Here is a 13360-nt window from a genome sequence, read left to right on the forward strand (position 1 = left end):
ACTGTACCAAAAATGGCCTTACTTAGTGGAAGCAGAGTGGTGCTAAAATAACGATAAGGTTATCTCGTTCCAGTTTCAAGCGAACTGTAAAAGGTCTTCTACTCCCATAAACTCTTAAGATCATACATTTATTCAGTTAGATTGAAGAATGGCTTAAGTACTAATCTTTAACATCACCATCTGCATAGGATCAGATGCAAAAATAAAGTTGAAACCTGCCTTTGTGCACCAAATAAACATTACATTAGCAGAGAAATAGCATGAAGCTTCATTTGACCAAGTGTGATTGTTCAGTACATAGAGATCTACATTTAAGACATACACTTCTGTCATTAACACAGTTTTATCTAATGTTGATGCAAACAACATGGTTGCCTGAGATAAGATTAGCTCCCTGTATGATTCAGGCCATAAATAACTCCTGTTTGCAGCACACAGTGATGACATGAGTACAAGCTGAAGCATAAAATCTTGGACCGTGGTTGTTTTTTTTTTTTTTTTTTTTTTTTTTTGGTGCTGCAGTTTATAGTTTAAATGCAGAGTGTTCTTTCTTGATAGGATTTAGCTTCTCTTCAGACTGCTAAAATTCTTAGTCCCCATCAGCTAAAGGTCATGAAAAGGCAAAGACAGGCTTTATGGTTTAAAGTCAGTTCCACTAATAGCTTATCAGCAGTAGTGTACAGTTTGATTTATATTCCTAATTTTAAATTGCCCTTGTCTTATCTTTGTTCATGAAAAATGCATATGTTTCAAAAATGACATAAAACATTTTTCTGGATATCTTGCTGTCTGTGGAGCCTTTTAATTGTTTTTAACAGCTTTATCAAATAATAACTTTGTATGCCACACAAAATTCACCAATTTTAATTGTACATGTCAGTGATTTTTAATACATTTACAGTTGTGCCACTATCACCATTATCAGTACATTTCTGCACCCTAAAAAAATAAACCTCATGAGTATTTTGTCATCCCTCACTCTACTTTCTATCTCTCTATAGATTTTACTTTTTTGCACATTTCATTTAAATGGAATCGTAATATGTGGTCTAATGTGTCTGGCACCTTTGACTTAACACAGTGGTTTCAGAGTTTATTAATATTGCAGCATATACCAGCTATTTATTCCTCTTTATTGCCAAATGATATTCTGTTTTGTGGATCTACCACATTTTGTTTATTCATTCACACTTAGACATTTGAGTTGTTTCCACTTTGGGCTGTTGTGAATGATACTGCTATGAACATTAGCTTACTGATTTTTCCATCTTTAGAAAATAAAATTGGCCAATTTAAAATGGTATTTAGTACAGTCACAGCTCAGTGACAGTATTTTTACAATGTGTGGGTACAGGTTTGTGGGTAGACAGTATGTCTTTAGTTTTCTTGAGTATATATACTTAGAAGTAGAGTTGCATTGGGCACAGAGCCTGTAGTCCAACACTCAGGAGGCTAAGACAGGAGGATCACTTGAGCCTGGGAGTTGAGGCCAGCCTGAGCAACTTAGCAATACCCCTTCTCTTAAAAAAAGAAAAAAGAAAAAGAAGGAAGGGAGGGAGGGAGGGAAAAAAATTGAACCAAAGAAGAAGTAGAATTGCTAGGTAATATAGTAATTATGTTTAACATATTAAGGAATTTCCAAGTTGTTTTCCAAAGTGGGCACACCATTTTTTAGTCCCTCCAGAGGTATATGAGGGTTTCAGTTTCTTCACACCAGGCTGGAGGTGTAGCTCAGTGGTAGAGCATAAGCTTTGCATGTGTGAAACCCTAGGTTCAATCCCCAGCATCCGCCAAAATTTTAATATCTTCACACCTTCACCAGCACTCATTAGACATTATCTTTTATTTTAGCCATTCTAGCAAGTGTGAAGTGATATCTCATTGTGGTTTTGATTTGCACTTCCTGAATGATTCATATTGTTGAGGACTTATAATTTTTGTAATACTCTAATAGCCATTTAATTTTTTTTAATCTGAAGGAAACAAAATGAGTATAAGTCATGGCCAGAGATATTTCAACCTAGTTTATAATGCAGGGAGTTTTCATCCAATTGATTCTAGCTATAGGAAGGATTTGGGAGTATTTTTGCAATTAGATCCTTAAATGCTGTCCTCCAAAATGCTCCTTTAGTTGGTCAATCCTGTCACATTTCTTGCTGGAATCATTTGCCAGTGGAGGGAAATGTTATAAGCAGAAGATGCTTAGCAAGAATCTTTTTCCAAAAAATAAGAATAATGAGCATAAATTGCACATGGTAATCTATTTATCACTTCAGAGGTTACCTAGCATTCTCTTATAGTAGTAATTGGCAGACTTTTTCCATAAAGAACCCAATATTTATAATCCATATAATCTTTGTCACAACTGCTCAACTGCCATGGTAGCTAGAAAACAGTGAGATAATATAGAAATGATTGGGTAAGGCTATATTCCAATAAAACTTGACTGACAAAAAGAAAATGCTGGATTTGGACAAAGGTGATAATTTTCCAACCCTTTCTCTATAATGAAGGATGCCATTTCCTTGGTTTACCAGTATCCTTTTTCTATAACCAAACGTGACTATGTCCAATGGTCAGATAAGAATAGTGATAATCCATTTGAGACAATTGGGTATCTGCATGTGGGACACTGGGCTGATATGTCTGAAAATAACTTACTTTAATGAAACTCATTGGCTAAGTGCCAGAATTGGGTTTTGCCATGCCTTAAGATATCTGAGCTGTACCTAAAATTTCAAAAAAGAGACTGCTCTTGTTTATTCATGCTATTTTATTAAAGTATTCAAAAATACTAAGCATGATTATTCTAGGCTATAAATTTAGATTCTAAAGAAGGGACTCCATTACCAAAAGAGACAAAAAGATATCCTATCTCATCTGAGTAATAGTTACAGATACTGAAGAAGCACTTTTTCAGGTTATTTGAGCATAAAGTTCTCTTTGAGAAACCATAAGCTTAGAATTTAATTATGAGTTATTTTGGGCTATGTGACTGGTAGTGGGATCACAGTTATCTGCCTGTCATCTTTGTTGAATTTAAACTGAAACTCTTTTCTTTCACATCTCTGAAGAGCAAAAAGGTCAGCCCCATCAACTAGAAGAAATCAAAAGTCAACAATATAAATAAAGCTAATATTTTATATCTTAGACTCTGGTTCTTTATTCTAGGTTTGTATCTTATATATTCACTCCAGTCTCATTGGGGCTCTCAGTGCTGCCTTATGGTCCATTTACTGGGCCATTTAATTGAAGTTAACTTACAAAGGTCTATTCTTACTCATCTCCCTTTTCTATTTCTTCTTCCTATATCTCTTAAACAAGCCAACTAATTAAACAACCTAACTTATGAGTCACTGAAAAACATTAAAGACATTCAACTTGATTTATGACTTCCTTTAATTAGTCTCTTCCCCTTACCAACAAATAAATCTATATGATTACCAATTCTTACCTTTTTTCTTATTTTAGATAAAGAGATAGCCCTAATTCCTCTTTAAATTCTTCTCATGAAATATTTCCAACATATAAGAAAGCACATTATCAGATTATTTATTCTGATATCTAGCAGATTTATTCAATTGAATAAATAATCTGATAATAGCCATTTAACAAATATTAAGATTTTTTTCATGTTTATTTCAGATTTTTTTCTTTATTTTTTAAAAGTATAACGAATAACAGTAGGTACTTATGTAATATTCCTTTCTTTTTTTTTATTGGTTGTTCACAACATTACAAAGCTCTTGACATATCTTATTTCATACATTAGATTGAAGTGGGTTATGAACTCCCAATTTTACCCCAAATGCAGATTGCAGAATCACGTCGGTTACACATCCACAATTTTACATAATGCCCTATTAGTAATTGTTGTATTCTGCTACCTTTCCTATCCCCTACTATCCCCCCTCCCCTTCCCTCACATCTTCTCTCTCTACCCCATCTACTGTAATTCATTTCTCTCCTTGTTTATTTTCCCATTCCCCTCACAACCTCTTATATGTAATTTTGTATAGCAATGAGGGTCTCCCTTCATTTCCATGCAATTTCCCTTTTCTCTCTCTTTCCCTCCCATCTCATGTCTCCTTTCTTATCTCATTTCTATCCCTCCTCTAAAAATAGCTTCAATTCAAAATGCATGAGAATTTAGCACATTAATAATCTTAATATATGTTCTTTTCTTATGCATATTTTGTACTTTTCCAACATCAGTAACATATTCTTTTTTGTTTTAATTTTGTTTTGGTACTGTGGATTGAAACTCAGGGGCACTGAACCACTGAGCCATATTCCCAACTCTACTTAGAGACAGGGTCTCTCTGATTTGCTTAGTGCCTCACTTTTGCTGAGGCTGGCTTTGAACTCACAATCCTCCTGCCTCAGCCTCCTGCACTGCTGGGATTATATATGTGCACTACTATGCCCAATCAGTAACATATTAAACAACATATGAAATTTTTTTAATTGACATAAAATAGTATCATACTATTCATATAATTCTATAGCTTTTTTCTTTCCCACTCAACATTGTGTCTTTGAATTTATCTATAGATCTGGGTCAGTGGTTTTTCAAATCTGGCTATGCATTAGATTTTCAGAGAGAGCTTTAAAAAACAGGTACACATTCCTGAACCTTACTCCCAGAAACTATGATACATTGTTCTGGAGTAGAACATAGCCTTTTTAAATAGACTTTATTTCTTAGGGCAATTTTAGGCTTATATAAAAAATTGAACTGAAACCAGAATTCCCTATGCTCACTCCCCCAGCCACAATTCCTCCTATTAACATCTTGTACAGACATGGTACATTGGGTACAACGAATGAACCAATATTAATGCATTATTATAAATTAAAACCATAGTTTACATTAGGGTTCATTCTGTGTTGTTTCTTTGGATTTTGCCAAATGTATAATGTCCTGTATTTACAAGTGCAGTACAGAATAGTTTCATTGTCCTAAAATTCCTCTGTTTTACATATTCACTTCTTTTATCTTTTCCTCCCCAACCCCTGGCAACCGGTGATCTTTTTTACTATCTCCAGAGTATTACCTTTTCCAGAATTTCATATAGTTGGACTCACCCAGCATGTAGTCTTTTTAGATTGACTTCTTCCACTTAGCAATATGCATTCAAGGTTCTTCCATGTCTTTTTGTGGCTTGATACCTTGTTTCTTTTATTGCTTAATAATATTACATTGTATGGATGTACCACTGTTTATTTGTTGGTATTTATCTATTAAAGGCAGCAGCTTGGGAAGGCACAGAGGCAGGAGCATTGCAAATTGAAAGCCAGCCTCAGCAATTTAGTGAGGTGCTCAGCAACTCAGTGAGACTCTGTCTCTAATAAAATACAAAATAGGGCTGGAGATGTGGCTCAGTGGTCGAATGACCCAGAGTTCAATCCCTGGTGCTCAAAGGAAAAAAAAAAAGGGAATCTTGATGACTTTGGGGTTGTTAACAAAATTGCTATAAATATTCATATAAGGAGTTTAGTTTGTAAATTTTCACCTCATTTGGGTAAAATGAGTGAGATTATCAGATTATATGGTAATCCTAGCTTTGTTGACAGACTGTCTTCCAAAGTGGCTACGCAATTTTTTATTCTCCACATTGTATTAGTATTTTTTTAAATATTTTTATCTTTTAGTTGTAGTTAGACACAATACCTTTATTTTATTTATTTATATGTGGTGCTGAGGATCGAACCCAGGGCCTCACACGTGCTAGGTGAAAGCTTTACCACTGAGCCACAAACCCAGCCCCCTATATTAGTATTTTTTAGAAGCTCTCCAGATAATTCTAATATGTAGCCCAAAAAGTTGAAAATCACTAATCTGTATAATTCATTTAAAGATGACAGTACAGTGAGCATGGTAGTTAAAATAGATTTGGCTTTGAAACCAGACTAGATTCTACGTTTCCTACTTCCAGACTGTAGGACTTCAAGCAAGTTTTTTTGTTTTGTTTTGTTTTTGTTTTTTATTACCGTACTGGGGATTTAACTCAGGGGCATTCTATCATTAAGCTACATCCCCATCCCTTTACTTTGCAACAGGGTCTCACTGAATTGCCAAGTTACATTCCTCCTGCCTCAACCTCGGGAGTAAACAAGATTACATGTGTGCACCACTGCACCTGGCCTAGCAAGTTATTTAACCTTACTGTGTCTTTTGTTTTGGTGTGGGGGGGGGGGGGCTACTGGGGATTGAACTCGGGGGGCATTCAACCACTGAGCCACATCCCAGCCCTATTTTGTATTTTTATTTAGAGACAGGATCTCACTGAGTTGCTTAGCCCCTTGATAATTGCTGAGGCTGGCTTTAAACTCAATATCCTCCAGCCTCAGTCTCCTGAGCCACTGAGTTCACAGGAGTACACCATGGTGCCCGACCTGTGTATTTTTTTAATTAATCTTTAAAATGAAAATCACACAGAAAACAGGCAATTTATTTATTTTCTTTTTTTTTTATTGGTTGTTCACAACATTACAAAGCTCTTGACATATCTTATTTCATACATTAGATTGAAGTGGGTTATGAACCCCCAATTTTACCCCAAATGCAGATTGCAGAATCACGTCGGTTACACATCCACAATTTTACATAATGCCCTATTAGTAATTGTTGTATTCTGCTACCTTTCCTATCCCCTACTATCCCCCCTCCCCTCCCCTCCCATCTTCTCTCTCTACCCCATCTACTGTAATTCATTTCTCTCCTTGTTTATTTTCCCATTCCCCTCACAACCTCTTATATGTAATTTTGTATAGCAATGAGGGTCTCCCTTCATTTCCACGCAATTTCCCTTTTCTCTCCCTTTCCCTCCCATCTCATGTCTCTGTTTAATGTTAATCTTTTCTTCCTGCTCTTCCTCCCTGCTCTGTTCATAGTTGCTCTCATTATATCAAAGAAGACATTTGGTATTTGTTTTTTAGGGATTGGCTAGCTTCACTAAGCATAATCTGCTCTAGTGCCATCCATTTCCCTGCAAATTATATGATTTTGTCATTTTTTATTGCTGCATAGGACTCCATTGTGTATAGATGCCACATTTTTTTTATCCATTCATCTATTGAAGGGCATCTGGGTTGGTTCCACAGTCTAGCTATTGTGAATTGTGCTGCTATGAACATCGATGTGGCAGTATCCCTGTAGCATGCTCTTTTAAGGTCTTCAGGGAATAGTCTCAGAAGGGCAATAGCAGGGTAAAATGGTGGTTCCATTCCCATCTTTCCCAGGAATCTCCAAACTGCTTTCCAAATTGGCCGCACCAATTTGCAGTCCCACTAGCAATGTACAAGTGTACCCTTTTCTCCACATCCTCGCCAGCACTTGTTGTTGTTTGACTTCAGAGTGGCTGCCAATCTTACTGGAGTGAGATGGTATCTTAGGGTGGTTTTGACTTGCATTTCTCTGACTGCTAGAGATGGTGAGCATTTTTTCATGTACTTGTTGATTGATTGTATATCCTCCTCTGAGAAGTGTCTGTTCAGGTCCTTGGCCCATTTGTTGATTGGGTTATTTGTTATCTTATTGTCTAATTTTTTGAGTTCTTTGTATACTCTGGATATTAGGGCTCTATCTGAAGTGTGAGGAGTAAAAATTTGTTCCCATGATGTAGGCTCCCTATTTACCTCTCTTATTGTTTCTCTTGCTGAGAAAAAACTTTTTAGTTTAAGTAAGTCCCATTTGTTGATTCTTGTTATTAACTCTTGTGCTATGGGTGTCCTATTAAGGAATTTGGAGCCCGACCCCACAATATGTAGATCGGAGCCAACTTTTTCTTCTATCAGACACAGAGTCTCTGATTTGATATCAAGCTCCTTGATCCATTTTGAGTTAACTTTTGTGCATGGCGAGAGAAAGGGATTCAGTTTCATTTTGTTGCATATGGATTTCCAGTTTTCCCAACACCATTTGTTGAAGATGCTATCCTTCCTCCATTGCATGCTTTTAGCCCCTTTATCAAATATAAGATAGTTGTAACTTTGTGGATTAGTCTCTGTGTCCTCTATTCTATACCATTGGTCCACCCGCCAGAAAACAGGCAATTTATATTCAAGAAAACTAAATCCAAACTTATAGTTGCTGAATAGGCGGGTAAGCTCCTACATCTTTCAGAGAAGCAAAATACATTTTCTGAACCCCCCCCCTCTGATATCAGAGAATTGCCACATAACTTTAATAAACACTGATCCAGCATTTCTCTTGTATAAAATAATACTCTTAATAACTCAATGGATTAAGTGAAAATATTAATGAATCTCACTTAATATTCGAGGAGAAATTGACTACTACAGATTATAGGCACAATACTACTTTTACTACTTTAAATTTCACAATTGGAAAAGAAACATAATGCTGAGCTGGGTTTGTGGCTCAGCGGGAGAGCGCTTGCCTAGCATGTGTGAGGTTCAGGGTTAGATTCTCAGCACTGCATGTAAATAAATAAGAGTCTATCAGCAACTAATAAAAATATTTTTTTAAAAAAAGAAACATAATGCTTAGTTTAAAATAATAGGAATAAAGTCATAGAAGCAGATGAGACTATTTTTAGCCTGGCACAGTGGTGCAAGACTCAACCACTTGGAAGCCTGAGGAAGGAGGATCCCAAGTTCAAGACCAGCCTCAGCAACTTAATAAGACCCTGACTGTGGCTGGAGTTGTGGCTCAGCAGGAGAGCACTCGCCTAGCATGTGTGAGGCACTGGGTTCAATCCTCAGCACCACAATAAAAAAAAATAATAATAAACAAAGATATTGTGTCCACCTATAACTAAAAAATAAATATTAATATAAAAGACCCTGTCTCAAAATAAAAAATGGCTGAGGATGTAGCTTAGTGGTAAAGCTCCCAGGGTTCAATCCCCAGTATCAAAAAAAGAATGAAAGGGAAAAAAAGGACAGTTTTGGAAAAGAGGACCAAAGAAAGTGAATGGTTGGTAGTTAAAGGTAAAGGGGAAAGCTAGCAATTAGCTGTTTTGTCTATTCTAGTTTTCTAGTTGCTTTTTTTCTGACTGAGATTTCAGATTTTTTAATGTTGGTGTAATAGAAGGAACATGAACTTTTTTTATCTTTATTTATTTTTATGTGGTGCTGAGGATCAAACCCGGGGTCTCGCATGTGCTAGGGGAGTGCTCTACTGTTGAGCCACAACCCCAGCCCCAAGGAACATGAACTTTAAAAAAAAAAAAAAAAAAAAAAAAAAAAAAAAAAAACTTGGATTCTAATTCCAGCCTCTGTAGTTATGTGACACTGGACAAGTTACTTAACCTTTTCTAAGTTCTTGAAAATGAAAATCTGATAAATTCTACCTAATAGGACTGTTGTGGAGATTATAAATTAAAGAAGCTAACGTATGAAAAAATCCTAGCACAACACTTGACATATAATAGATATCTGAATATATTCCCTTTCTTTTTTTTTTTTTCCCTCCACCATAATCTATAAGGCATGTTTTCCACTGTTAAGTTTCCACTCTTGCCCTGGGCATGGTAGCGCATTCCTGTAATCCCAGCGGCTCTGGAGGCTGAGGCAGGAGGATCAAGAGTTCAAAGCCAGCCTCAGCAATTTAGCAAGGTGCTAATAAATTTAGTGAGACCCTGTCTTCAAATAAAATACAAAATAGGAATGGGGATGTGGCTCAGTGGTTAAGCAACCCTGGGTTGAATTCCCGGAACAAAAAACAAAAAGTTTCCACTACTGGAATATAGATATTACTTTCTTTCTGCTGATTTTTTATCTAATTTGTTAATATAGTTTATTGTTCTTCAGAAGGCCTTGGTGAGAACCACACATATTCTAAATTAGGAGACGGAGGCCCAAATGGGGAATCAGAGCTAAATTTCCTGGTTTTCTGGGATCTACAGTGGAGGTGAACCCTCAAACCCAATTTGACTGGACTCCAACCCTGACTTAGTAGCATTTGAAATTCTTACAAAAAGAACTATAAATATTTTATCTCATGTCAAAATAAATAATCATAATGACTTAGCCATAGGTTTGCTTCAGTTTTTTGTGTTTGTATATGAACTAATTGACCAAATAAAGAGATTTAGTAATTGAGTCCCTATTATTAGCACAAATTAAAAGAGATTATGGAGTAATAATGAACAATCAAAAGCTGCTGTCATCCACCCTTATTCATTTCAGTGCACCCAGTACTTAGATGGCTAGATGGACACTCCTTATTTTTTGATCCTGAGGATTGAAGCCAGGCACACTTTACCCACTGAGCTATATCTTCAACCCATTTTAATTTTTGTTTTAAGACTGAATCTCACTAAGTTGCTTAGGGTCTTGCTAAGTTTCTGGCCTCAAACTTATGATCCTTCTGTCTCAAACTTCTGTAATCCCGAGTTGCTGGGATTACAGGCATGTGCCACCATACCCCACTCTATGTAACATTACTGAAATTATCTCCATTGAATTATCTGCATCTGACCTGTAGTCAAGAGTCATAAAGTATGCAGAAATGAGATTTGGGGGGCCACACCTGGACATGGTATATTACTTCTACCCCAATTTTATTAATCAGAATTTAGTCACATGACCCACTAACTTTAAAGGAGCCTGAGAAATAGTTTTCTCAAATTCCCAGAATGAAATGAAAATCAGTAATCACAATGTGTTATCTCTGCCACAGTGTAATTTTAGTAATTTGAATTTAAGGGACTCATTCGTGAAGGCTGATCAAAAAGACATGGAAAAACAAATTACATCAGATAGAGTAGAAAAGAAAGATGTTAAATAGATTTGTTAACTGCCCAGATAAAGACAATTTAAGTTCCCTTATTCCTATAAGAGTAGTTTTTGTCCCTATCAGCAGATGGGCTTTCTTGGGCTTGAATATTGTTAAGGTGAGATTCTGCTCTTATTTATTAATACCACAAATCTAGAGACCTCTAACAACTGATGATACTTTTTAGCTTGGCTAGTAATTGAGTTTTCTCTGTATTTCTTTTTCAGGGTTTGAGTAAAAAAGTTGGAGTATCATCTTCCATCCTCCAAGGTCTCTGGATCTCTTATAGCACAGAAGGTCTTTCCATGGCATTGGCATCTCTACGAAATCTCTACACTCCAAATATAAAAGTAAATGCAAAATTTTTTTTTTAATTACAAATACTTTAAAGAATTAACTGTGAAAAAATGTCAGAAGAACATTAAGTAGCTGTTTTGATGAACTCTGACTTGCCTTAGACTGTCTCCTGTCAATCTCTTACTAATAATTTATTTTAAGTTGTTTACACTTCGTTATCTCACTCTAAGATAAACCCTACTGTCCATCTACCTCTATAAGCTGTTTTCAGCATATGGGATCAGGTCCTGCTGGTTCTAGAGACTAAATTGATCTAGGGTATCTTGTTTTGGGAGGAGTTTTTCTGGTGAGAAGTTCACTTAGTAGAGCTGATGTTCAGCCCTATAGTATGGGTGGCATTTGCTCTAGCTAATGAGCAAAAAGAGAAAACTTTATGTTCCTTTCAACAGCAAGGTATTAAAAAGGGAACAAATGACAAATATAAAAATTACTAAATGCTGCTAGACATTTTGGAATATAGTTGATATCTGATTATTATTTCTATTATCTGATTATTATTTCATTTATTTATTTATTTTTAGGTCAGCCGACTGCTGATTTTGGGAGGTGCCAATATTAATTATCGGACAGAGGTTTTAAATAATGCTCCAATTCTATGTGTTCAGTCTCATCTTGGTTACACAGAAATGGTGGCCTTGCTTTTGGAATTTGGGGCCAATGTAGATGCCTCTTCTGAAAGTGGCCTGACTCCTTTGGGATATGCCGCAGCAGCAGGGTTCCTGAGCATCGTGGTGCTACTCTGCAAGAAACGGGCCAAGGTAATTGACTGCCTGCCTCTGCTACTTTTCATTTTTTTTCCCTTTTTCTTTCTTCCAGATACAGAGTCTTCCTTAACTCCTATGGTATATCAAACCCTGACTGGAAGCAGATCAAGGGAGGGTGCCTCAGCTTACACCCAGTGTTTGCCCACTTGCCCCCACCAGTCCACACCACAGCTGGACACAGTTGTAAATTCCTTGAGAGGCACTTAGGAAACTATACTTATCAGCAACAAAAAACATCCCTGGAAATTCTCTACTGAGCTCAGAAAAATCTCTTTTCTTAACAGGAAAGGAAAGAGAAGTAAGGGAGCAAGGAGGAGACTGTAGCAAGAGGTCTGAAATGAATGGCACTACAGACTCTTTCATATGTAGAAAAGAAATGTTAACCAATGGAGATGAGAAGACCAGATTCCCCTCATCCTGTCCTTGAAGACCACCATCCTAGAGATATTCTGGGGAAAAGATGATTCCCCCTGTTTATACTCTGACCAAGTATACCTCAAAGCGTTTGTTAGTATATTTCAGTTCTCAGAAACATTAACAAAATCTTTTCTTTATCTCCAGAATCACTGATATAAAAGAACTCAATTTCAAAGTATCGATTAAAAGAAAAATGCTGGCCTCACAAATGTTGGCCTCTGGGGAAAATTATGATCTCGTGGTATTTTGATTCAGTCCTGAAAACAAACCGAGGATGTTGGTTTCACAGTAGTCATATAAGTAATATATCTCATTCTGAGGTATCTAGTGCTCTTACCGGGGAAGAAAGTAGGACTCCTGAGACTCCTTTGGGAGTGAAATCTCAGAGCCTTAGATGTTTACTGTGGCACAGTTATTGTCCACATTTAATAATGTTCCATTCCTTTGAATGGACATCTCTAGAAAGAGAATGAATGATAACTGGTCCTTGTATTACTTTTGCCGTAAATTCAGATCTCTGCTGGTACTGGATCTTTCCTGCTGCTCATCCCTTATACTACCAAGCCAGTATTTTTAGTTATTTTTCATTGTTTTCCCAGAGCAGAAATGTAAATTAAAACTTTTAATTCTGAATCTGTTCCTAATCGGGAATTAATTTTTCTTTCCTCTGAAATTTTATTATACTTTCATTTTCCTTAAGGCATTTATTATAAACTCCTTTGTTGGACAGGCTTTTGTCACATTGGTCACATCTCCCCATACCTCATTTCAAAGTTCTTGAGAGCAGAATCTACATATTCCTGTCTTATCGTGTTTTTATCCCATGTGGTGCCCTGCACATACTAGGCATTCAATAAACATTTGTCATGTGGATTGCTGGTTGGAACCAGTTACTGGGAGAACCAGAAACAGAACTTAAGTTTCAAGTGCTTTAACTACCATATACAGATAACAGTGTTTCTGCTAGAAAAGGCCATTTCATTCATTGAAACTTGTGACTCAGGGCCTCCTGGTGGATTATCTTTTCTGGGCGGGGAGGCGGGGGGAACGATACCGGAAATTGAACAGAAGGACA

General features: G+C 36.5%; 1 protein-coding gene across 1 annotated transcript in view; it reads left to right on the plus strand.

Annotated features, from left to right (window-relative positions):
- The window catches only part of TANC2 (tetratricopeptide repeat, ankyrin repeat and coiled-coil containing 2), a 477945-nt gene that overhangs the window by 427027 nt on the left and 37558 nt on the right, over positions 1 to 13360 (plus strand). The window contains exons 18-19 of the mRNA XM_081272685.1: positions 10975 to 11097; positions 11626 to 11862. Of these exons, the coding sequence (XP_081128811.1) occupies positions 10975 to 11097; positions 11626 to 11862 (360 nt within the window). The remainder of the gene's footprint in view (positions 1 to 10974; positions 11098 to 11625; positions 11863 to 13360) is intronic.

This window comes from Spermophilus citellus, assembly GCF_964194105.1.
Source record: "Spermophilus citellus genome assembly, chromosome: 17".
NCBI classification, from domain to species: Eukaryota; Metazoa; Chordata; class Mammalia; order Rodentia; family Sciuridae; genus Spermophilus; species Spermophilus citellus.